Source organism: Sapajus apella, unplaced genomic scaffold (assembly GCF_009761245.1).
Source record: "Sapajus apella isolate SASKATOON/1434 unplaced genomic scaffold, GSC_monkey_1.0 scaffold38, whole genome shotgun sequence".
In the NCBI taxonomy this organism is placed as follows: domain Eukaryota; kingdom Metazoa; phylum Chordata; class Mammalia; order Primates; family Cebidae; genus Sapajus; species Sapajus apella.
The window spans coordinates 15,674,173-15,700,939 of NW_022436978.1; the positions used below are offsets into that span (position 1 = coordinate 15,674,173).

At 42.6% G+C, this 26,767-nt stretch overlaps 1 protein-coding gene across 6 annotated transcripts in view; it reads left to right on the forward strand.

Annotated features, from left to right (window-relative positions):
- Positions 1 to 13,615: 13,615 nt before the first annotated feature.
- The window catches only part of IGF2BP2 (insulin like growth factor 2 mRNA binding protein 2), a 176,343-nt gene continuing 163,191 nt past the window's right edge, over positions 13,616 to 26,767 (forward strand). For 5 of the 6 annotated variants that reach the window (XM_032298354.1, XM_032298358.1, XM_032298355.1 and 2 more), the window contains exons 1-2: positions 13,618 to 13,887; positions 15,469 to 15,529. In XM_032298354.1, the coding sequence (XP_032154245.1) occupies positions 13,710 to 13,887; positions 15,469 to 15,529 (239 nt within the window). In that variant the 5' untranslated portion in view covers positions 13,618 to 13,709. Of the gene's footprint in view, positions 13,888 to 15,468; positions 15,530 to 26,767 lie in introns of all 6 variants that reach the window. The other variant, XM_032298361.1, reaches the window with a different exon arrangement.

The following is a 26,767-nucleotide window of genomic DNA, read 5'->3' on the forward strand; positions in this document are numbered from 1 at the left end:
CATCATGCCTGGCTAGCTTTTTGTATTATTAGTAGAGACAGGGTTTCACCATGTTGCTCAGGTGAGTCTCAAACTCCTTGGCCTCAAGTGATTCACCCGCCTCGCCTCCGAAAGCACCGAGATGACAGGTGTGAGCCACGCGCCCGGCCTGTTGTTCTCCTCTTTGGTACAAGTGTTGTCATCATTTCACTCCCACTTATAAGTGAGAACACGTGGTATTTGGTTTTCTGTTCCTGTGTTAGTTTGCTAAGGATAATGACCTCCAGCTCCAACCATGTCCCTGCAAAAGACGGGATCTCATTCTACTTTATGGCTGCGCCAACAACCTTTTTATGGAGCTTAAAAAACTGATACTAAACTTCATGTAGAAAGGCAAACATATAAGAATAGCCAGAAAAATACTGAGAAAAGAAAAAAGTCACAAGGGGGTCTTGGCCTACCAGACATGAAAACATACCGTCAGGCCTTTATAATTAAACAGTAGAGTATGGTCATGTGGACAGGCCAGTAGAAAAGAAAGTCCAGATGAAGGACCAAGTACATATTAAACTTTAGTATGTAATAAAGATGGTGTCTCAAAACCCCTGGGCCAAAAGGATTTTTAAAATAAATGGTACTGGAGCAATAAGGTACTCACAAAAAAAAAAAAAAAAAAAAAAAAAAAAAAAGGTAAAATGAGATCCATACCTCATACCACCCACAAGAACAAATTCCAAATGGAAAAGGATCAATCTATCTGTCTATCTAGAACCATACACATCCTATTTTTTAACATGTGTAAATTTCTCTTTAATCTGAGGTAGGGGAAAGTATTCTAAATATAACTCAAAATTAAATAAAATGAAATAAAAGACTGATAAACCTGATTACGTAAAAGTAAAACCTTTTGCATAGGAAGAAACACCACAATGTCAAAAAACAATTAAACCCTGGGAGAAAATATTTGTAACACATATCACAGATAAAGGTCTTACATCCCTAATATTTAAATAACTCATAAAAGTTGAGAAGAAACATAGATCAAAGCTCTTCAGTAGAAGAATGGGCAAAAGACATGAACAGAAAATGAATCTCCAACAAGAACAAAAAAGATGATCTTTAAACACATGAAAAAGATGTTCGTTTTCACTCATAATAAGAGAATTACAAATTAAAACTACACTGAGATACAATTTCTCACTTATCAGATTGGCAGAAAGTAAAAAGCATAATCACACAGTTTGTTGGCAGGCTGATGGGAAACAGGCACTCATATAGTGCTGGTGAAATGCAAACTGGTATAATCTCTATGGAGGAAAATTTCACAATATATATTCAACACACACACATGCACACACACGCACAGTGCACACGTACTATTTTTTGACCTAGCAATTTTACTCCTAAGAATTTACCCTGAAGATAAACCTCCAACAATACATATACACAAGGTTATTCATAGCACCATTTTTGTAAAATTACAATCTATTGTAAAATTACAAGCTATGGGAGGCTGTGGCAGGAGAATCGCTTGAACCTGGGAGACAAGGGTTGCAGTGAGCTGACATCCTCATATAAATGGCATATGAGTACTATGCAGCTGTTTAAAAAAAGAGAAAGATTTCTATGAAATGATATGAGATCTCTCGTTAAATGAAGAAAGCAAAGTGGAAAAGAATACTGGTAATATGCTACCATTTTTGTAGGAAAGGAGGAAATATGCGTGTATATGTTCATTTGTGTAAAAAGAAACACAAGAAAGAAAAACCGGAGTTTAATACAATTGTTTACCCTCAGGGGTTGGGTGGAAATGAACTTGACAGAATGGAAGGAATGGGGAGGGGATGGAATTCTTCTGACTTTACATTCTGTGTTTTGCGATCATGTTAATATTTTACATAACACAAAAAGAAAAATAAAACCAACAAGGATGGCCGGGAGGCAGGGCGGTGGGAACTAAAGTAGAAAAAACAGAAGCAAATGAACCAATCAAATTTTAAGTATGTAAGATTGAATAAGTACATATATTGCAGGTAATGGGAGCCAGGTTTCACTGTTGAAGGACAGAGTTACACATGTGAAAAGTGGTAAGGAGAATGAGTCTTGTAGTGTTTCATTGGAATCAGAAGCATCAGTGTGGGCTGCACATGGTGGCTGACTATAATCACAGCACTTTGGGAGGCTGAGACTGGTGGACCACCTGAGATCAGGAGTGTGAGACCAGCCTGGCCAAGAGGGTGAAACCCCCGATCTACTAAAAAAAATAATAATAAAAATAAAAGTAAAATAGCGGGACATGGCGTCAGGTGCCTGTAACCCGAGCTACAGGAGGCTGCGGCAGGAGAATCACTTGAATCTGGGAGATGAAGGTAGCAGTGAGCTGAGATTGAGCCACTGCACTCCAGCCTGGGCAACAGAGTGAGATTCTGTCTCAAAAAAAAAAAAAAAAAAAATGTTAGTGTGAACTAGAATAGACAGGTGTATGTTGTAGGTCTGTGTGTATGTTTATGTATATAATCTATTATTTACCTCCTCCAACTAAGAGGGTGTAGAATCAACGCTATTCCTGTGCCAGTGAGCATATCTAGCATGCAGATCTTGGTTTATAACTACTAAAAAGTACCTGGACTCCTTGGGTAAGTGGTTGATTATAGGTGAGGCAGAGAAAGTACAAACCTACAACAGCAGCAGAAGTTCACATGTGACAGCTCGAAGGGGCTCTTGCTTGCCAAATCTAGGACAATTTGGGCATCAAAATACTTAATAATAGTAAACATTTATAGCACTTTGAATAAAGTAAGAATCCAGGCCAGGCGTGGTGGCTCACGCAGCACTTTGAGAGGCCGAGGTGGGTGGATCACCTGAGGTCAGGAGATTGAGATCAGCCTGGCCAACAAGAGCAACAGAGCAAGACTGAGCAAGACTCCTTCTCAAAAAAAAAAAAAAAAAAAAAAAAACAACTCAAAAAAAAAAAAAAAAAAAAAAAAAAAGAATCTATTAGTCCACACTGATACAATATATGGGGTGAAAGAAAAGCTCTTACAGTAGAAACCCAACTAACAAATATAAAAGAAATGATGAAATCTGAATCACCACTTGTCAATCATAATCATAATTTTTTTCTTTTTCTTTTATTTAAATTTTATTATTATTTTTTTATATATAAAGACAGGGTTTCACCATGTTGGCCAGGCTGGTCTCGAACTCCTGACCTCACTTGATCCACCCGCCTCAGCCTCCCAAAGTGTTGGAATTACTGGTGTGAGCCACAGTGCCTGGCTAGTATTTTGTTTTTTTTTAAGACAGAGTCTGAGCCGGGCAAGATGGTTCACGCCTGTAATCCCAGCATTTTGGGAGGCCAAGGCAGGCGGATCACCTGAGGTTGGGAGTTCAAGACTAGCCTGACCAAACTGGAGAAACCCTGTCTCTACTAAAAAAAAATAAAAAAATACAAAATTAGCTGGGCATGGTGGCGCATACCTGTAATCCCAGCTACTCGGGAGGCTGAGGCAGGAGAATCATTTGAACCCTAGAGGCAGAGGTTGCAGTGAGCCGAGATCACACTATTGCACTCTAGCCTGGGCAACAAGAGCAAAACTCCGTCTTAAAAAAAAGTAAAAGAAAAAAAAAAAAGACAGTCTCACTCTGTCACCTAGGCTGGGTAAGAGTGAGATCACGCAGTGGCGTGATCTGAGGTCACTGCAACCTGTGCCATCAAGTTCAGGTGACTCTCCTATCTCAGTCTCCTGAGTAGCTGGGACTACAGGCACCTGCCACCATGCCTGGCTACTTTTTTTTTTTTTTAAGCAGATACAAACTGAAGTATATAGGCATGTGATTCAGAGAAATGTAAAAGATAAAACAAACGTTAACATTTGGAGTGTCTGGTAACTGGGCTGGTGGCGCATGTCTGTAATCCCAGCTACTCGGGAGGCTGAAACAGGAGAATCCCTTGAATCCAGGAGGCGGAGGTTGCAGTGAGCCGAGATCTTGCCATTGCACTCCAGCCTGGGTGACAGAGCAAAACTCATTTCAAAACAAACAAACAAACAAACAAAACAAAGCAAAAGCAAACAAAAGATGGGGTTATCTGGGTAAAGAGAATAAGGGACTTATAATATTGTACATATGTATACATATATATATATATACACACATACACGTATTCTTCTAGTTTTTTTTTAATGTAGATTTTGGGGACGTATATTAAGAACATACTATAAAACAAAACAAAACAAAATGAAAAACAGATTCCTGGCCCTCTACCCTGAAAATTCTGATTCAAGAGTTCTCATAGTAGGTCTTGGGAATCTGTATTTTTAAAAAGTTTTCTTGGTGATTATAATGCACATCTGACAAGAATTAACCTGTTTCAAAGAAACAAAAATGTAACTAAACACCCATGTATCCACCATCTACTTGCAATTCTATGTGTGTCCTTCCATCTCCTCCTATTCCCTTTTCTCCCTCCTTGAAGATAATAATTAACCCCAATTTGGAGTTTGTTGTTCCCATGAATATGTTTACACAACTATCCCATACACGTGTCCATATCAACAAAAGAATTGTTTTGCATGTTTTCAAACTTTGTACAGGCCAGCTGAGGTGGTTCACATCTATAATCCCACCACTTTGGGAAGCCAAGAAGGATGGATAGCTTGGGCTCAGGTATTTAAGAGCAGCTTGGGCAACATGATGAAACCCCATCTCCACCAAATGTACAAAAAATTAGCCAGTGTGGTGGTGCACACCTGTAGTCCCAGTCACTCGGTAGGCCGAGGTGGGAGGAATGTTTCAGTCTGGAAGGCAGAAGTTGCAGTGAGCCGAGATCATGCCACTGTACTGTAGCCTGGGTGACAAAGCAAGAGCCCATCTCTGGGGTGGGGCTGGGGAAGAAAAAAAGAAAGAAAATTTTGTATGACAAACATCCTTCTATGATCTAATTTTTCATTTAGCATATGTTTAGTTTTTTTTGTTTAGGTTTTTTTTTTTTTTTTTTTGAGACAGGGTCTCACTATGTTGCCAGGCTGGAGTGCAGTGGCTATTCACAGGCACAATCCTGCTACTGATCAGCACTGGAGTTTTGACTTTGTTTAGGTTTTTAATGTTGACAGATGTTGCCTATTTATTTCATCCAGAAGTGAGGGGAGAAAGTAATGACTCCAGAGAAAATGAATAAACATATGTCCCCTTTGATTCAATATAGTCAATTTATAGCTATGCCACAATGTATCAGTTTTATTGTTTATGGGTAGATTTTTCACTATCACAGTGCTACAATGAATGGTCACATATGTTTCTTTGAGCAAATGTAGAATTTCTTTACAGGAAAATTGATAGATCAAAGGGTGTGCATGTTTCTCCGGAGTCATCAGTTTTTTCCTCTCTTCTAAATCATGCATAGTCATCCATAGTAATAAAAGAAATACAGAGTCTATGGGCACAGATGTAAGTACATGGGCAAATATTTGAAGTGCTCTTCTGATTGCTTCTAGTCTCTCAGTGAAATAGGGAGCAGGGTTATCAGCTTAGACCCCAGGTAGAGAATGATCAATTAGAAGTTGGATGTGAGATAAGCAATAGCCATCTTGGAGAAAGATTGCCAGGCAGTACTCAGGGTCTGTATCTTCAGCTTTACTAGATACTGACAAATTACTCTTCAGAGTAATTGTACCTGTGTATACTCTTAACAGCAGTGGATGACTGTTTCTGATGCTCCATACCCTCACCAAGACCCTTGAATCATCAGAATTTCAAGATTTTTGTCAATTTGATTTCATGTACATATGTATGTATAAATGACAGGGTCTTGCTCTGTTGCCCAAGCTGGAGTGCAGTGAGTGGCATGATTATAGCTCACTGTAGCCTGAACTTTCTGGGCTCAAGCAATCCTTCTGACTCAGCCTCCTGAATAGCTAGGACTATAGGTATGTACCACCATGCCCTGCCAATTTTTTTTTTTTTTTTTTTTTTTTAGATGGAGTCTTGCTCTGACACCCAGGCTGGAGTGCAGTGGCACAATCTTGACTCACTGCAACCTCTGCCTCCCAGGTTCAAGCCATTCTCCTGCCTCAGTCTCCCAAGTAGCTGGGACTACAGGTGCCTACCACCATGTTCGGCTAATTTTTGTATTTTTAGTACAGAAGGGGTTTCACCATATTGGCCAGGCTGGTCTCGAATTCCTGACCTTGTGATCCGCCCGCCTCAGCCTCCCAAAGTGCTGGGATTACAGGCGTGAGCCACTGCACCAGGCTAATTTTTTTTTTTGTAGAGACACGGTCTCGTTTTCTTGATCAGGTTGGCCTTGAACTCCTGGTCTCAAGCAGTCCTCCTGCTTCAAACTCCCAAAGTGCTGGGATTACAGGCGAGAGCCACCATGCCCAGCCAGTGAATAGTTTTAATTTCCCCAATTACTCATGAGTTGAGTTTCATCTTCTGTGAATTAGCCCATTCATACTCTTTGCTCGTTTTTCCAATGGTTGTCTTTTTCTAATTGATTTGTAAGATCTCTTTATGCAGTTTGGATAATACATCAGTGTTTACACTATGACTGTACAAACATTTTCCCTGTTGAGCCTATGACCATTGCTCCTTTCTGGTATGACCATGTATTTTTCCTTCAGTTAATGATTTCCTTGTTTTTCCATTTGTCTGGCTTTTCATATACCTGTGATTAATTTTTTCCAAATGCTCCAATATGTCTGCCATCCTATCAAAAATAATCACTATGCACTCATACAAATGAGATCCATTTTCTGGTTGTTCCTTGAAGACCTCATTCTGAGTCATCTATAGTTCCAATCTGTGCTGGTTGCTGGTTGCTCTTGGGATGGCTTTTGGCAGGCATTCTGGATTTTATTTTATAGACGGAGTCTCGCCCTATTGCCTAGGCTGGAATGCAATGGTGCGATCTTGGCTCCCTGCAACCTCTGGCTCTCCGGTTCAAGTGATTCTCCTGCCTCAGCCTCCCAAGTAACTGGGATTACAGGTGCACGCCACTATAACCCAGTTAATTTTTTGTATCTTTAGTAGAGACGGGGTTTCACTATGTTGGCCAGACTGGTCTTGAACTCCTGAGCTGGTGATCCACCTGCCTCAGCCTCCTGAAGTGCTAGAATTACAGGTGTGAGCCACTGTGCCCAACCAGCATTCTGGATTTTTAAATTCAGTCTACCATGCTGGATTCCTTATTTCCCAAATCCCATGTAGTCTTCTTCCATGGCGTTACCGGCACTTATCTCCCAGCAGCTTCCCCAAAATGGGCATGTCTGAATTCTTGCATATCTTTTTAAAACGATGGTCTCACTAGGTTTTGATTTCTAGATTGAAGATAATTTCCACTCAATTTTAAAGGTATTGCTCTATTCACTCCTAGTTTCCTTTGTTTTAGGAAAATACATTCTCATTCGTGTTCCAACTCCTTTGTAGGTGACCTGTTTTGTCCAGGTGTTTCAGAATTTTGTGATGATGTGCTTTTTAGATGTTTTATCATTCATATTGCTGGGCCTTCTGAAAACCTGTTTGATCTGGAGATCCACATCTTTGATTCTGGGAATCTTTTTTGTTTTCCATTATTTCTTCTGTCTTGTTCTCAAACATTTCTAAGTTAACACTTGGATTGGATTTCAGATGTGGAACTGATACTTTACATGTCTGTGGCTTTGCATATGCTATTCTTTCTGCCTAGGATGTATTTCCTCTCTTATGCCTTCTATCCTAGTAAATCCCTAATTATCCTTTAAAACCAAAATCAATTCTTTACTGTTGTTCTCCTCCCCAACCCTAAGCTGAATGGGATGCTCTATCTTGTATGCTCACAAGGCATACTGTGGCCATCTCTAATGCCATGCTATGGTCTGTTTATATATCTGCCTCCTCCACTGACCATAAATTCCTTGAGATCAGGATGATGTTTATTTTTTGAGAAGGAGTTTCGCTTGTCGCACAGGCTGGAGTGCAGTGGTGCAATCTTGGCTCACTGCAACCTCTGCCTCAAGCCATTCAAGTGATTCTCCTGCCTCCGCCTCCTGAGTAGCTGGGATTACAGGCATGTGCCACCACGCCCATCCAATTTTTTGTAATTTTAGTAGAAATGAGGGTTTCACCATGTTAGCCAGGCTGGTCTTGAACTCCTGACCTCAGGTGATCCACCTGCCTTGGCCTCCTAAAGTGCTGGGATTACAGGTGTGAGCCACCACGCCCAGCCAGGATGATGTTTATCTGTTCTGCATCCTCAGTGATTAGCATTACACAGTGCCATGAATAAAGGAATTCAACAAGGGGACTGTGCAAGATAAATACCATCCCACACATCTTTATTTAATCCTTAGAGCAAACCTCAGACGGTCATTGTTTATTCAACAATATTACCTGAGCCTTTATTATGGACCAGTTTTCATACTGGCCAAAGGAACTTCAAAAAGGAAAATGTCAAGATCTCATTACTCCAGAAACTCCCCATGTAGTAGGGAAGGCTTTCCCCTCCCCACATTTAAAAATTGAGATATAACTCACATACTATTACATTTACTCACTTAAAATACACTTTGATGGTTTTTAACATATTCACAAAGTTGTACAATTATAACTAGACAAGATAGTTTTCATCTGTATGAAGTGCTGTGTGTATCATGCGGCCAAGTGAGGGGAAGACATAGTTTACCATAGGAAGAAATGCATTCCAGGGGAAGAGCAATATGTGCAAAAAGGCGGAATTCTGAAACGGCCTACATTTGCATAATATGAAGCTGTGGCGGTTGGGGGGGGCACTGGAGTTTATAGTGAGGAAACAATTGGGCTACTGAACAAATGAGGGATCTGAAGCTCAAACAGGTGAAGTCACTGGCATAACACAATTCTCTTATGGCAACTCAAGAAAAGGTGTCTAAGGCAGGAGTCCCCAACCCTGGCACCATGGACTGGTACAGGTGGTGAGGGGCAGGCAAGCATTACTGCCTGAACTCCATCTCCTGTCAGATCAGTGGTGGCATTAGATTCTCATCGGAGCTTGAAACTTACTTTGAACTGCGCATGTGAGGGAGCTAGGGCGCATGCTCCCTTGTTCCCCGAGAATCTAACGTCTGCTGATTTGAGGTGGAGCAGTTTCATCCTGAAACCACATCCTAACCCCTGTCTGTGGAAAAACAGTCTTCCATGAAACCGGTCCCTGGTGGTCTAAGGGATATTACCCTACTACCAAATCATTCCTGATGCACAGGCAGGTGCACGACCTTCTAAGAATTACCTCCAAATGTTGGTTTTCCCAGTCTTCCAGCAAATGGGCTTCACTTTTTCTTTCAAATTCTCACATTTTCTAGAGACACTGGTTATACTGACTACATTACCAGTTGAGCAAAAGACATTCAACTTCGGCTTTGTAGATTCAAAAGGATCGTTTGAGCTCAGGAGTTTGAGATCAGCATGGGCAACACAGTGAGATCTCATCTCTTAAGAATAAATTCAGCTGGGCATGCTGACATGCACCTGTAGTTTCAGCTACTTGGAAGACTGAGGTGGGAGGGCTGCCTGAGCCTGGAAGTTTGAGGTTGCAGTGAGCCATGATCACCCCACTACATTCCAGCCTGGGTGACAGTGAGACTCTGCTTCAAAAAAAAAAAAAAAAGAAGAAGAAAAAGACTTAATACTTATGAATTCTTTATTGTTAGACTAAAATGTTTTCCAGGTGTGTTTCAGACCCTGAGTGATTAAAATTCTGCTTTCCTGGGCTTCAGTGTTTCTACCTCAAAAGTAGGATTAAGAAAGCTTGTCTCTTGGCTGGATGCGGTGGCTCACACCTGTAATCCTAGCACTTTGGGAGGCCGAGGTGGGTGGATCACGTGAGGTCAAGAGTTCAAGACCAGCCTGGCCATCATGGTGAAACCCCATCTTAATTTAAAAAAAAAAAAAAAAAAAAAAGCTTGTCCCAGCTACCTTACCACTGTCTTACCCAGAAGAATTGCTGGGAAACCATGAGGATCTGTACTACCTTTGAAACTTCTGAGGAAATGTTAGTTTATGCTTTAAAAGGTAATATGCCTTGGCTTATCAGTGGCATTAAGGGGGGGGGAGAGAGGTAATATGCCTACTGTAGGATTTTCTCCAAATTTCTAACCTCTGTTAAACATTCATAAAATCTTGGCTTATTAGGTGTAAACCAAGTCCAGATCAATCTAGATGATGTTTCAGCTCTCTGCGGGAGGAATAGAGGGGAATTCAAGAGAAAATAGGTAGAAAGTAAGTTGTCTGGCAGGATCAATGTCCTCTGGATTTTTGGCTTTGCACTTGGAGGCTGTCCCCTATTGTCTTCAAAGGTCCCCAACCCCTTTTCTATCATGTGAAAAACAACTCTGCATTCTAAGATAAGGCATTGTAGATTCTGTAAATCAGAGGTGTAGTGGAAGCATGCCCTCCATCACACTTACAGTTCAAGCCCTCCTTCTGCAGCCCTGCAGTATCCCAAACTCCAGCAGGACAGATGACAAAATGCAGCAAAGAGCAGTTATTTCTCAGAAAAAAAAGGTTCAAAGTGACTTGGTGAAGCAGAGTAAGAAGAGTTTACCAGAAGCCACTTGATATGCTTTGGATGTCTTCACCCAAATCTCATTTTAAATTGTAGCTCCCGTAATCCCTGCGTGTCATGGGAGGGGCCTAGTGGGAGGTAACTGAGTCATGGGGGTGGGTTTTTTGAATGCTGTTCTAGTGTTAGTAAGTATCGCTAGGTCTGATGGTTTTATAAAGGCAGTTCCCCTGCACACTCGCTCTGGCTTGCTGCCATATAAGATGAGCCTTTGGGCTGGGCGTGGTGGCTCACACCTGTAATCCAAGCACTTTGGAGGTCAAGGTGGGTGGATCACCTGAGGTCGGGAGTTCAAGACCAGCCTGTCCAACATGGCGAAACCCTGTCTTTAAAAAAAAATAAAAATAAAAAATCAGATGAGCCTTTGCTCCTCCTTCCCCTTCTGCTATGAGGAGGCCTCCCTGGCCATGCAGAACTGTGAGTCTGTTAAAACTCTTTTCTTTATAAATTACCCAGTCTTGGGTATTTCTTCACAGCAGTATGAAAGTGGAGTGATACACCACCTCTGCCAAGAATCTGTGCATTGTCTGCTGCCCACGTAAAGCTGTTTTTCATCTTACAGGACCGAATAATTGATGCGTCTAAAATGCTACACAACAACAAAAGTTTTTCTAACCTGTTGGAGAAGAATGAGGCCAACCATTCCTGCCACTGTTGTATGTCCTTACATGTGCCTGTAAATGGCTCTAATAAGCAAACATGCTGTCCTATAAAGGTGACCATATCAATTAAGAGCACGTGTGTAAATAACATGAAGATGGTTAGTTCAGTCTGCTGAGTTTATGCATGCACAAGTCATGTTCATTTGTGATTCTCTGCTACAGTTTAGTAAGGAGCATCCATACCTAGTTTATCTATTAGTCTGGGGATTAGTAACCAAACTCATTCCTAACTTCTGGAACAATAAAATCTGATTCTTTTTCTAGAGGAAAAATATGTGAATAGTTGGGACAAAGGCCAGAATTCAAATAACTGCAAATATCTAGGTGAACATGGATTCATTTTCTCCTCTGGACACCCAATTAGTTAGGAAGATCTCCTTCTGCAGGATAAAGTCTTTTAGAGTTCATGAACTCCTGGGGAAAGAAGAGAGACAAGCATTAAGTATCTGACCACCCATGTCTCAACACGCTAGGAGTTATCCTTCTTGTAGCCCTCACAAGGGCCCTGAGAGGACTGGCTGGTTTATCTCCTTACAGATGAAGAAACTTAGGCTCAGGGATGCTGGCACATCTCAGGCCACAAAGCTGGGGGCAGAGAGAAGGTCTGAGTCCGGAGCAGACAGGCCTTCTGCTCCAACAGTGTTTCCCAGACCAGAATTACCTGGGAAAATACAAAATCCAGCAAGCCCCGTTCCCTCCACGCCGCTTATCAACAGGAAAGCTTGTGAAAGACAATGCTACTTCACGACCCAGTCAGGATATCTGAACCTGTTCCATTCCTACACTCGTGACTTCTCCACCCAGGGACATCCCCCGCCCCCGCGCCCCAACGCCCTCACAAACCCCAACATTTCTGCGATCAAAACCCTTCAACACTCCCAAAGGTCCCCAGAGATCCAGAGGTTGGAATCTTCTTCTGCCTCCTCATCTCTGAATCCTGCCATTTTTCTCCCTCCTGCAGAATTTCATTTCCTGGCTGGGACCTGGCTCTAACCATCAGGCTTCCAGCCGGGCCGCGGAACTTGCAGCCCGCTCTAGCCTGTCTGGCTCCGGCCCGAGCCCCTCGGCTCCAGCCCGCTCTCATTCCAACCCTGCCTCTTCCGTCGGTCACGTTGTTTCCTCCGCTTGGAAGGACCTCTTTCCTCTCCGGGCCCTTCCCAGTGCTCGGGGAACTCCTACACAGCCTGCGCGCCTCCGCTTCCAGCCACCCTCGCTTCCCACCACCCCGGCTCTGGAACTGAACCAGCCGCGCAGCCCGGCGGCGAGCATCCTTCCCCCGGCCGCTGACCCCAGCGCTCCGGCCTTGCCGCAGCCCCGGCCCCTCGGCGTTCGCTTCCCCACCCGCCACCTGGCTTTCGCCGCGGCCGCCCGGGAAGCCCTCGGCACTTCCCAGAATAGCGAGCAGCTGCCAACGTCAGGCTGCCGCCTGCCGCGGGGTTCCGGGCGCGCGGGGTCTGGGCGGAGGGGACGTGACTCCGCGCTGGCCTTCCGCCTTCCCTCCCCGGGCGGGAAACTGAGGCCCGGCACCGGGAACCACTTCCCCGCGAGAACGGCCCCAGGCATCCAGACTCCCGCGCGCGATCCTTCGACCACACGCGCCGCTCGGTCGCCTCGGAGAGCCTGGCGGGGAGCGGGTCTCGGAGCGAGCGCACCGCCCGGGAACGCGCAGGGCGCCAGCCTCCGCCAAGTCGCCGCGAAACTTGTTGTCTCCCAGCCTGCCCTCGCCTCTCACCTCCGGGACACACCTTCCCGCTCGCCCCGGCAGCCGCGCACTCACATCCGGTCCACCTTGCGCACACCCCTCTCCGCGCTCACTCGCGGCCCCTCTCCCTCCCACGCCCGTGGCTCCCCGGCGCCCCCGAGCGCGCTCCCACCCGCGGCCGGGGCGCGCCTTCCCCGCCCCGCAGCTCGCCCGGCCTCGGCGCCGCGCCCGCCCGGGGTTCCGGCGCCGGGAGCCCCGGCTTGGGGCCGCGACCCGCTTCCGTCCGCCTGGCGTGGGGCCGGAGCCGGAGCTGCCACGCCGAGCGCGGGGGTCTCGAAGCGAGGGGCGCCGTGGCGCGGGGCGGGGAGGGACGGAGGGAGGGGGCGCTCGCTCGCTCCCTCTCGGCGGCGCACACGCCCGTACAAACTCTCACACAGACACACGCGGGGTGCGCTGCCGCCGCCCGCCGCTGCTCCTCCTCCCGCCACCGCCTCGAGAGGGAGAGAGAGGGAGGCAGAGAGAGCGCTTTGTCCGCGCGCCGCCGCCCGGCCCGGGACTCTGCCCCGAGGAGGCAGCCGCGCCGAGTCCCCGCCTCCGCCTCTGCCCCCTGGCGGGCCGGGCCGGCCGCGGTGGGGGGAGCCAGGCTGAGGGTGGGGGTGGGTGGCGGGCGGGCGGAGGGCGGGGAGGGGGAGGGGGGGCGGAGGAGGAGGAGGAGAGACGAGGGCAGCGGAGGAGGCGAGGAGCGCCGGTACCGGGCCGGGGGAGCCGCGGGCTCTCGAGGAAGACGCGGATGATGAACAAGCTTTACATCGGGAACCTGAGCCCCGCCGTCACCGCCGACGACCTCCGGCAGCTCTTTGGGGACAGGAAGCTGCCCTTGGCGGGACAGGTCCTGCTCAAGTCCGGCTACGCCTTCGTGGACTACCCGGACCAGAACTGGGCCATCCGCGCCATCGAGACCCTCTCGGGTGAGCACTCGGCGCGGCCCCCTCCCCCGCCTCGCTCCGCTCCGGCCGGGACGGCGCCGGGAGGGAGGCCGAGTCTGGCGGGCGGCGCCCGGCGGCGGCTCCTGCGCCCCGCACTCACTTCCACGCACCAGACCCTCAACTCTCGCCGCCGGCCCGCTCCCGGGACGGCCCACTCCCTTCCCCCCACGGCCCCAGACTCTGCCGTCGCCCTCGGGGCCGCAGCCTTGGGGCGCCCCCGGTGCCGTTCCGAGGGCTCCCGAGGCTCGCCGGCTCCTTGGGGCACCCCTCGTTCCTCTGGCGCCCCGGGCTGCTCTCTGAGCGCCCCCCGCCCTTCGAGCGTACCCATTCTCCCCTCTCCCCTGACCTTCCTGTCACCCCCTTTGTCAGGGTCTCCCCTTCCCCAAACCCTGCGTGTCCTCCTCCTCCTTCCCCGCCGGACCTTTTCCCTTCCCGTGCCTCGTGCCCGGGACCTCTCGCCTTCTGGCGTCTCCCGAGCCGCACTCGCCTTTCGAGCCCCCTCCCCACCTTGCCCCCCAGCCCCCCACTTTCGGCACCCCCTCGGTGCCACCCTGATGATCCCGTTTGAGGTCTCGGGGCTCCCCCAGCCCCGGCCATCGCACGGCAGCACCTCTCCCTCGGTCCTCCCGCGAACCTCAGTCCCCTCTCGCTTGCTCTCTCAAGCGCTCCTATTTTTCTCTGAATTTTTTGTCCGATTTTATTGAGAAGAACTCGGGGCTGGGGGCTTTCCGCCGCCCGTGCCCCCGCCTCCCGCTCGGCCAGAAGCACCTTTTTACGAGGTGCCCTGTCTCAACTCGGTGGGGGCCCGGGTTGAGAACCGGGAAAGAGGCGACCGGGGGGCCCGCGAGCGCGCTGGAGCCCAGACGGGAGACGGAGAGCGACACACACACACTCGCGCGCGCGCAGTCCCCAACTCGCCCCAGCACAAGCGCCGCTCCCAGCAGCGCGGGCCCCCGACCCCAGCCCGCGCCCCCCGAACCCCAGCCCGCGTCCCCCGAACCCCGGCCCGGTGGGAGCCCCTTCCCCACGGGCGTGAGGAGTGGGGGCGGGGCGGCGGCGGGGCCAAGGTGACACCCGGGAGCGGCCGGGGACTGGGCTCTCGCGGCGGCGGACCCAGGGGGCTTGGGCGTCTTTTCTGGGGGCCACCAGGAGGAGCGGGCAGGGCGGGGAGCCCGGAGGAGGCTTCGGGCCCCGGGGTAGCGGAATGGAGAGGTGGGGGCCGGGAGAGCAGCGGGGCCGCGCCAGCCTTGCAGCTTGAGTTTCAAATGAGCTCATCCTTTCAAATTGGCGCCGCTCTTTATTAAATTTGTTTTTCCGGTAATGCCACCCACGGCTATACCTGGGGTCCGACACGAGCTCGCACCCTTCCCGCTTGTCCCGAGACACTGGGCGCCCACCTTTCCTAACACTGAGAACCAAGTTCGCCCAGCTCCAGCGGGGTAGGAGACCCCTTGGGGGCGCCCGAAGGCGGAGCCCAAGCGTGGAGTTCCGTGCGTGCCCCTCCTAGACCCCCGCGGGCTGGATCTAAGCGAGGTTCTGAGTGCTTCAATTTCTGTTTTAAAGGTAAAGTGGAATTGCATGGGAAAATCATGGAAGTTGATTACTCAGTCTCTAAAAAGCTAAGGTAAATATACTTTTCTTTTTTTCTTTTCTTTTTTTTTTTTTTGAGATTGGCCTTACGTATAAGTAGAAAACGTACACACAGGTTTTAAAAACGTGCTCTTGGTCGTTTTTAAAGGGGCTTTTGTTTGTTTTGTTAGTGAAGATACATCGTTTAGAAAGCTACTTTTTTTTTTTTTTTTTTTTTTTACTTTCATTATATAAGGTGTTTACTGTTCCTGGAAAATATCTGGTGCCTGATTGGGGGTCGGGGTGGCAAACGCTAGCCACGTTCAGTTCGCTGGGACCCTGTAACTTGTTTATTAAAAATAGCCTCCCACCCCCACCTCCCGACCCTATCCCCAGCAGAATGGCAGCAAATGCTTCTCAAGACTTCCTGTGAGATGTGAAGAGTAAATATTTACTATGTCAGCTAAATTGCTTAACTAAACTTAGCGATTAATTACTGTTCTCTTTTAGATAGTTTAATGTTGAATAGTAAAATAATTCAGTAAGGGGTCAATATTTTGCATAGCTTTCTAAAGAAGTGGGTTGTTTGGATTGGACGGCACTTAAAAGCCGGACTTTTTCAGTCACTAAGACTCCTGAGTATAGCTTGTGAGCATTTTGTTGTTGTTGCTTGTAAGATATGTTTGCGGCTAAAATAAATATCCTTGTGAAATCTATAGTAATACTTAAGTGCACTGTTGTTAATGACGGAGTAACAAGTTTTGTGGAGGTTGGATTTATCCACAGTGATTTGCTAACAGGAGAAGAGAATGAGAGAGAACATCTTTGTTTCAAGTTTATTGTGGACTTTAAATTTGGGCCCTTTATTACTCATTCTGGATTTTTTTCTTCTGCTGTGTGTCGTAACTTAGTTTATATCCCATTCACATACATTTGTTCACCGTTAGTCATTAGGTAGCTGAATTGGAGAAGCTCAGTGAACTTTTTGATTACCACCTTTACAGTTTATCATAGTCAATACCGTAACACCTGATTTTTGCCAGGATTGAGTAGAGTTTTAAAACAAACTACCCTATTTTTATAAATGCTTACATGTGTTGTTGAAGGGATTTTTAAAAATTGTGTGCCACATTTCCAGATATGTTTTCTTTTAACTAAGCAGCAGAATAACTTCTGTTTGCAAATGACCTCTGTGGCATATGAGAAAATTCCTTAAATCCTGTTTTTTTTTTTTTTAAGGTAGTTATGATTTACAGCTTCATATGTGATATTAAGCTAGTTCTTTCCTCTAATGGGAAAGATGTAATGTGTAACTAACTGGTTTTCAATAAAGTATTCTAAATTTGTATACTTTTCTTTAATAGTTACTGCTTGAGAAGTCCAAGTTGAAGTTTTCTGATATATTAACTATTTACTGCAAATATAAATTACTATCTCACAACACTTGAAAATATGCAAAATGAATATACAGAACAGTGAAATAACTACCCAAAATATTTGATACAGTAGTTTCTATAAATGTCTAATTCTGTTGGCTGTTTGCTGCTGTGAATAGTTTTGGGGGTTATAATTAGTTAAAAAAAAAAACACTAGAATTTTATCTTTGTTGGTGTCTCATTTCATGTTGCAGTGTACATTATTTAATTTTGTAGTATATGTGAAATACTGGTTTATCTAAAGTTATTAACAGCTCCTAAAGCTTCTCACAAATGTACTACTTTTTAGCTTTTTTCTTTCAAAATGCAGATTATTTGCTGTTAGCTGGAGCGTCATTTAAGTAATTTTGTTCTGTTTAAGACTTCAGAATTAAAGGCATGTCCTCGGTTTTTAGTATAAATTAAAGTGCAATCTAGGATTTATACAGCCCTGTTAGTTGATGATTCCTTTGAACATGTGGGCGATGTGAAATACCCAGGAGGTAGATTAAAATGCGCTGTGTATGATTCACTACACTGAAAATGTTTAACATTCCAAATGTATGCATAAGCTGCTGCTGTAGAGGAGTTGCATCATTTCTGATTGGATGGTTTTAATCTTTTTTCCTTTATTAGTTTAAATGCAGAAATTAACTACTTGTACTACAGTCTAAGGGAGAGATAGCTAATGACCGGTATTGTGTACTGAGATCAGACTTCAGGGATGAGGCAGCTGTATATTCTCATGTCCTGGACACTACTACGTTGGTGGCTTTCTAAACCCAGGCCACTATGACATTTGAAACCAAAGATTTTATGTTATATGGTTGACTATTTTGGTGTCCTTGTGTGGCATTTCTATGAATATTAACAAGTTAGAAGCAAATTTGGCAGTGTGAAGTCAATTCTATATGTGGTTTTTGTGTTAGTTGAAGTGAAAATGGTAAGAAAACAGTTCATCCTCATTGCCTGGTTACTTAAAAATCATTCAACAATTGAGTGCATTTTCTTTACATTGTAGTGATTTCTTTGATTTCTCAGGAATCAGTTTTAGTATCTACATCTCAAATAGATTTTTTAAAGTTAATGATAGTTTGGGAGGAGATTTTTTGATCTTATGAAATTATTGGTACGCAGTTTGCTTACCAGTTGGATCTTTTTGTTAAATGTTCTAGCATCATTTTATAATAGCATAATAGACTAGATACCATTATTTTCTCAGGATCACTTAACAATAGAAAACTTTTCTTTTTGCTACATTTCATTCTTATTAAATGCAAATTAGTCTAATGTCAACCACACATAAAGCATTTATCTAAGTTGGTTTCAGGCTCTGTTGAATAAAAATGAATCTTTTTTCTCTTCATATTTCTTGGTAGTACGTATGGTCAAATGTTTATTAAAGAGGAAGAAAACTGTTAAGGTTTAAAATGCTGTTAAACGTTTTGGTAACTTCCTTGATACAAATTTCATTTTTGGTGTTGATGGAGGTTAATTTAAAAATTATGTACGTATATATATACACATATACACACATATTGCATGCCTTGTTTTGAACTTAGACATGCTAACTTGAATGTGCTTTTGTATCTAAAGTTGAATGATTCTGTGAGAAACAAAACTTTGAAAAATGCAATTTCTGCCCACCTCTAGGAAGTAACTAAGTGGTGCTAGACATTCTTCCACTGAGATGGTGTGAATACTATGAAATAGTGTAGGAAAGAGCTATGAATTTGTCTTTCATGAGTTAAAAACCAGTAATTGTATTCACTCCAATGCAAATGAATTTGGTCTCCTATAGGAATGTTAAAGAAAACAGTATCTCAATTGTATTTTGCTTGTATGTACTACATTGTGTATAGTTGAATCAAATACCAAAAAGGAAAAAAAAAAAAAAAAAAAACACCAGTCTGAAGCCCTCCCTGCAGCAAAGCGTTTTGCTGCGTTAATTTTTAATTTTCTAGAAACACAAGTGACTTTTATTAGGTTAAAATTGTGTGGTACCTTCCCATTTGAAGAATTTGTTGACTTAGAAATTAATATCTGCATTTACTTATGTGCAGATATAACATATATTAATATATGATATTAAGGTATAATGTTACTTTTGATTTGGCTTTGGAGATAAACTTTTAGTTTCCCAGTTAAAAAAAAAAGTAACTTTTTCATATTGTACTAGGTAATACCATAGAGAATTGCACGTCATTGTGACCTCTAAGAGATAAGTATTAGAATTAAAATAGAAGCAATCCAGAAAAAAATTAACTTGGTGATATTGGTTTAAAATTCTAGTTTTTACATTTTTAAAAGACTGGTCATCTGATGCTTTTATATTATTTAATTAAATATTAGAAACCAATGAGATTTATACATCAAAATAGATTTTATGGTTTGCTTGATTTTTTTTTTTCAATTCACCAAATACATAAAAATGTTAAATTGTAGTATAACAATGTATAAAACTATTTAATGGCCGAACACCTAAACATTAATTCTAAAGGTGATTTTTGATATGCAGTGCAGCTGCCAAATGGTACTTTTTCATGTGTTTCCTTGTGCTTATGGCTAGGTAGAAGATGATCAGTAAGAGATGGTCTAAGAATTTTGTTTTTTCTCATGTTAACCTGAGATTATCCTTTGGTAGAGAGAAGATGAGAGGATATTAGTAATATTTGTCCAAAGCCTTTTATACTTGATGATCTAAAGTGCAATATGTTTTCTTTAAGAGAAAAAACATTTAACTTTTAAGATATTTTTGAAAGACAAGATTTAGAACAAATTGCATATCAAAATTATTTCACTATTTTAAATAAACAATTGTTTTTGTGTTTATGTGTGGAGGCTGCTCCAGATTTTCAAGTACTGTGTTGGGGAAATGTAAATGATGTTGAATTATGCATAAAAGCATAGTGACTTAGGCACATTTATTAAAAGTCAAAAAGCTATGAAAACCAGATTTCTACAGAAACTGTTTATATATTTGATACTTTCAAGCTCTTCTAAATATTTGCTGTCTGTAGCTGAATCACTCTTCCAAGTCCTCTATGAAACCCTCAAAAGTAGATGAGCAATTGGTCAGAATTGTTAGAGGGTATCATTTGAGCTGAATGCGTCCTCTCTCTGATTCAGTAGTGTATGTGCAAGTGTGTGTATATGTTTTTTTGTTGTGGGACAGTTTCAGGAAGATGGTGTCAAAAGGGAGCAGGTGACCTTTAATTGAACAGCAGTTAATCTGAATTCAGTCCTGACAAGGCTCAAGAAGGTTGCTTGGCGATTGAAACCTGTGGCAAAGGGAATGAGGTGCAGTGATATTTGCCTTGAGTGATAAGTAACTCTTGTAGGTGGTTAACCTTGTTGTGAAAGCCAAGTCCTAGGTATCTGGAGTAGCTTTTTCAGTGAGCATGCTATTGAAAGGAGCACCAGTGCAGCATCTCCCCTCCTTCCTTTTCGCTTGGCTATCCCCTGTCCCAAATGATTCTGTGAAGGTTTTGATGATGTATAAGCCATTTTTCAAGTGTTAGAAAATTCAAGACTTGAGTATGCATTTTCGTTTAGAAATTCTGTACTTTGAAAAGCAATATGGTATTTTGCATAACACAAGTACTGTCAGTGAGTAAACATCATTAGAAAAAGTGTTATATTGAAATTGTTTCTTTGGAGACTGTTAAAAATGTTGAATTATACATTTCAAAATATATTTTTAAAAATTATATTTAAACATCACAAAAGTGTCTCCTGTGTTCTTTTCAGTGTTAGAAAGTAGTGGGGCTTGACTAAGCTAATTTTTAAAGAGTTTATGCTCTAAAACTTTTAGCCAAAAGCATTATCTTTCAAAAGCTATGATTAACTTTTTAAATTGAGAAATGGGAGTGTTCTGTTTAATAAAACATGCCTCCAGAATTTATTAGTAAAGTTTTGTCCTTTTTATATTCAAATTCAAGTTCAAATTGTTTTGGATATTCATTCAAAAGCAGTATCATTGAACAAGTAGTAGCAAAGAAACAGTAAACACCTACCAAGAAAGATAAGTCTTTCTTCCCATTTATCATCACCATTAAAACATTTTAAATCTTTTACTTTATAATTTGACTTTGTGCTTACAAACTTATAATTTTCATTTGGTGGCATGGACTGTATGGGTTCTATTTTGGGCAGCAAAATTGCAGAGTGCTCAGAGCATTATTTTTAAGGTTTTACTTTTCCTGTTTTGATCATGGACTTTGGTCTCTCCATAAAGTAGTGAAGAAAAATTATTTTCCTTTGTAGAAAACTTCAGATTCTGTTGCTTGGCTGCCAAAGAGAAAAAGGAATCCAATAATTATTTCTTTAATTTGGTTTAGAATTTGATGGTATATTGAGATAGAATAAGTACAACAATGAAAATGGATGCTTTTGGATTAATAGGCAATCAAGCCCAAAAGCTAGCCCTGTTTCATCATTTGATAGTCATGTCTCCTCCCCAAGCCTCTGGTTTTCACTAAATAATGTCTGTATTTTTGAAATACATTTTGTTTATTCCTCATTATTTATTTGTTCCAGACTTTATTTCTTAAAATGTGAACATTATTAGGATTTTCCCATTCTGTTTAGTGTCAAGGACATTTCATAAATAAAGCAGATATTTTAATAAGCCTGATAAATGAAAATTAAGAGTTCTGATGCATCTTTTGAGCTCTCTCATATTTACTCATATCATAATAAATGTTGCATCTAATGACCAGAAAAATTTGTATGGGAACATTCCAATAAGCATTATATTTTCAGTTTTTCTTATTGTCATATAATTAATGTGTCTCAAAGTAAGGATTTGCCTTAGTGGGAAGCTTGAATTTTTAAATTTTTGTTTTAAATGTGATCAGAAAGGTTGTTTGATGGTTTCATGTATTGATATTTAAACAATACCAGTAGTATTATCTCAGGGAGGAGTGTTTTTTGTGCCTGCCTCTTATATTCATACAGTACTGATGCTGTTCTAGCCTCTTTGACACATTATTTGTTCCAAATAATAATTTTGTGAAAAATAGGACAGTTGATATTATCTCTTTTTCTGGATGAGGAAAGTCAGTCTCAGAGAACCTTAATAATTTGCTTAGGGCCACATGACTTTTAATTAAGTAGTAGGGCTAGAACCCGAATCTTCTGAGGTCACTTAGTCTCACTCCACTGTACTTCCTTTCCATTTAATATTTTAAATTAAAGAAGTCAGATGAATGCGTTTCAAAGTTCAGAGAGTGATCAAGAGTAATAGAAAGGTATGAAAATAGATTTGTGAATTGAACCTTTGCAATGGTCTTATGTTGGTCTGAGTGATCTGTACTTTGCTATAGTTTTTTTAAAAAAATAATTAGAAACAGAGGTAATTTAAAAATTAGCATTGCACCTCTTCTTATGTCTGTGATTGTCCATGGGCAGAGGTGGGGAGTGTACCTAAGCAGGTTGTGGGGTTGTTGTTGCTTTGCTTTTTGCAATGGTTGTGTTCCTGACATAACAGGACAAACATTTCTTTCAACATCTGAGCCACACAGATGAGACAGTGAACGGTGGCCCGGGTCAAGACTGTGTGCCATGTCTTAAATGAAAATCTAGCTCAAGGAATCTCCTGGGTGAATTCTTCACGGGGTTCAGACAGCCTGTTGGAAAGATCAGGACCGCATTATGGTTTACGTGTTTCCCTGGTAGGAACTTCCAGGTCTTTGCCAGAGGTGGTATCTCTGTCACTCTCTACTGAATAAGGCCTTTGGCCTCTCCCTTGAGTATGGTGTGAGTATTAATAGGGATAGTATCCATAAAGTTCTCAGGGTTCTTCAATAATTTTACCGTCGCTCAAAAACATATGCTAAATAACGAAGCATGTGAAGTCCAGTTCATTTCTCCTCAACTAAACTTTTCCTGCATTTATCTTCATTTCCTTGAACTCTTGTGGACTATTGGTGGTGGTGGTGGAGGGAGGGAGGGAGGGAGGAATTATCACCGAAAAAAATAGGTGAAAGAAGGTTATTTTCATCTCTCCATGCATTTCTTCAAGTTAGTACAGTCCAGAGTCGGGTATGGCATTTTCCATGGAATTCTGACTTAGGAGGTGGGAGAGGAAGAGTGCCAACTAATGTGGGGTGGCCGCTGGGTGCTAGGCACCGGACTAGGCTCCCTGTGTTATCCTCCCTGTAGTCTGGAGATCCGTCTTTATCCTTCTTACGCATAGGTCTCTAAAGCTTCAGACTTAAAAACAACTCCTTGCTCCTGACCAAAACTTCAGAAGGCAGTGGCCACTTTACCCTTGCTGTCCATCTCATTTGAGTACTGCAGCAGAACCTTAGCAGTGAAGTAGAGAGTTGTGATCATGTGTACCTAGGCCATAGAGCAACTTTGTATATTATTCCTAACTTGGAATAAGAAACAAAATTTCCATGTATAAAACCTAAGATGAGAAAGATTAGGAGCTGAAGTTCAGTGTATTTTTAATTTGATGTAATTGAAAAGCATTAAAAGTGTTAGGCATAATTTGAAGGAACTTCCTTGAAGTAGTCCTATAGTAGAAGCATTTATATTTACATCAAAAGAGGTTTTCTAAAAAATCGTTGTGGTTGACAGTTAAACGTAAAAAACATACATGCATGCTCTGTGTGAGGAGGGCCTGTGTTCCATGCCTTTGACCCAGATATATATGTGTTTTTTTCAAATCCTGAAAAAATCTTGAGGTTTTTTGTTTAGGATACAGAATGTTTCACAAAGGTTGGCATGCTTTCATTGTTATATGTATTTTTAAAATATCTATATCTTAGAGAAGGAAAATAATGGAATTTTTGTAAATTACTTTTTATAAAATGGTTCTTATTCACATTAGAACGTTTTAAACCTCTTTGACACATGAAAAAGTGAAAGCACAGGGAGGAAAAAGATTTGTACCTATTTTTTGATATAATACTTAAGTATCTTACACGTTTGTTACTTTGTGTAGTAACATAGGACTTAAGATACAGTTATACCACCAATGACATGAGCTATACAAGAGGTTTTCTTCTAATAGAGGCCGTGGTTTTTGACAAGAACATGATTTTATATAATTAATGAGAAAATAATTACTTTCCTCGGTCAAGAACCTCTAATAGAGCTTAAAAAATTACCAGGAAAGACATTTTTATTACTATATCTTCTCTTTCTCTTTGAAAAATGAAACAAAAAATTGGGTGGTGATTCTTTGGACAGGTTAGCCTCATATCAGTTCATGAAGTAGAGGGTGTTTCTGAAAACACTCAAGTGAGGATAGGCTGTTTCGTAGTTTTGGATCACGTGGAGACCTTTTAGTTTAGACCCTGGTCTTGGTGATTTTAACAGTGCATACTTTGAAATTTCAGTGGATGTTTTTCTTTATCATTGTATGGATAAGGTTTTGAAGTTAAACGTTTTGTTCCTCTTTATTTGAGAGAGTCAGATGTGGATGATAAAAGGAGTTTAACACTGAAGGAGTGCAGCTTAGCCTCTTCAATTATTAAAAAAGAAGGAAGGGAGGAGGGAAAGGGAGGGAGAAGAAGAGGAAGGAGGCGACCATAGAAGCGTAGGTGACTGAACCGTGTGTCCAGCTTCTGCCTTTTCTTTCTGTACTTCCAGAGCACGTGGCAAAGACTGGTCCTTACTGATAGCGTTTGAAAGATAGTCAGTGATTCCAACGGTGACAGCAGGACTGAAAGTCTCACACAACGTATTCTTTTCTTTGACACTTAAAAACTCTGAGTATGTGGTTGGCCTGCCCCAAAAAAAGGTTTTGCATTTCTTTCTCTGAGGCCCCCTCACTGGCCACTTCCTCTCTCATTCTCCTTCCCCTTTGCATTTCCATGGGGATGTCTGGGAAGGGCTGGCAGTGCCGTGCCTGGTGTGTAGGCCTCCCTGCAGCCCCGTTGCCCCCTGGTTGACTGAGGGTTGGGGAAGCCAGGGAGGCGTGTGTGTGCTTGCTCAATGTGTTGGAATGTATGGGTTCTGTGGCATACGCTTACTCGGAATGTGCAGCAGACACATGAGCTTCGACGGTCTTGGGGGTCTAACGTTGTAGGCTTTTGTAACTGGTTGAAAATTTGGGTGACTTTTTTCTCCTGAAGTGCAGTTGTATTTATTGTTTGGGAAGGGAAAGCATCTTCTTTACTTTTCGTTTTTAAACTATTGATGGATAGGAAAGAATGTTGTGGATACATAAATAATCTGGCCTCTCTCCTGGATCCAACCGTACTACTGTTTACCCTTTTCTTTTCAAACTGATAGTGATGTCTTCAAGACAGGGACACTGAATTTGTAAACTAAGCCTTGTAAAACTCCCTGAGTTATGCCACCACTAAAGATGATGAAATCAAGGATCTAAGAAACCAAATTTTAAGCTCAGATATTGACAAATGTGGAATTGATTCTCCCTTTTAAGGAATAAAGAACAAAATACTGGTTGCTTAATTTTTAAAATTTTTAGCTGTTTATTATTTAAAAAATAGTTTACATATTTTTTCTTCTCAAAATATTTGAGATGACAAAGGTACTGGTTACTCAATAATTTGAATTAAAGAAGACAGAGATTTAGATTTGTAAAGTAAGTAAGTCGAAAGGCATTTTAAGAGTTACAAAGGGGCCAGGAACAGGTGGTTGATTCTAATACAATTATTTCTACATCATGATGAGAGTTTTGCCAGGGAAGAGTTAGCTCTTTGTTCATTGATTTGTATATTAATTAGTATATCTATTTCAATAATGGTTTCAAAAAATGATTTATATATCAAAATTGATCAGTGGCTTCAGTTCAGTGTGTTGATTATGGTCATGGTGTTAATATCTGCCTTACAAATCTCTAGGCCAACATTATGTCTTTTATTCTCCATGGCGGTTTTTTTTTTTTTTTTTTAAACACTGTTCCATAGAGTCTTAGGATTCCAAGGAGATGCCAGATTTCAGGGAAGGAGGAATAGATGTATGTACATGAAAATCCTGGCTTCCTACCTGCCGTGCAGTATGAAGACAGCTGCATTCGTTGCTGTTTTATATACAGAATTGGAGTTGAGTCTAAGAATTGGTTTAGAAAGTTGGTTTGCTGCTTTAAAACACAGTTTGTAAACACCCGCTCTACAGTATGAAATTCTGAGTCTTGAGTCCATTCCTTGATTTGGCCCTTCAGCAGACCTAAAGCCCATTCTTAAGAAAAGTTTAGACCCTGCCCTTGTTATTCCTACATCTGCTTTCCATGGAATGGCCCTCTATTTCCTGTCACGTTCATTTTAGTAACAAATGTTTGCTTTGCCAACTGCATGCCAGACTACTGAATCTATGGATTTGTCTATAGTCAACAACTTAGAATGCATGCCCTTCAGGAACTTTCCAGGGAGTTCCTTGGCCAGTGATACTGTGCTCTGGCTCTTGGCAGAGCCATTGGAGTTAACTGCCTTTGAAGAGTGATGGGCTTGGTGACATGGGGCCCACTCATCCACTGAGAACAAGTTTTTGCTTCAGGAGGTGGAAGCAGGGTTGGCCTTCCTAGCCCTTCTTAAGGCAGAGCAGCCCTCCTTTTATCTGTTGTATATGGTGGGGCTCCAAGAATACAGGAGTGATCTTCAAAACGTTTTCAGTTGGTTAGAAAGAATGCTCAACAAATTAGCTGGGTCACAAGCCATGATACTCCAATATACACTCCCTCAGTATCAGTCCTGCATACATGATTTTTGTTCAAAAACAGGATATTACTTTAAAACAATGCTGGTCTCTCAATGATTTCTTACCCTATGGCCAAGGACTCTTGGAAAGTCCTGAAAGTCCTTGGAATTTAGCTACATGTTGTTAAAGATCCCCTGAGAGGTTCTCAGGCAGAGAGAGAGAGAGAGAGAGAGAGAGAGAGAGAGAGAGAGAGAGAGAGA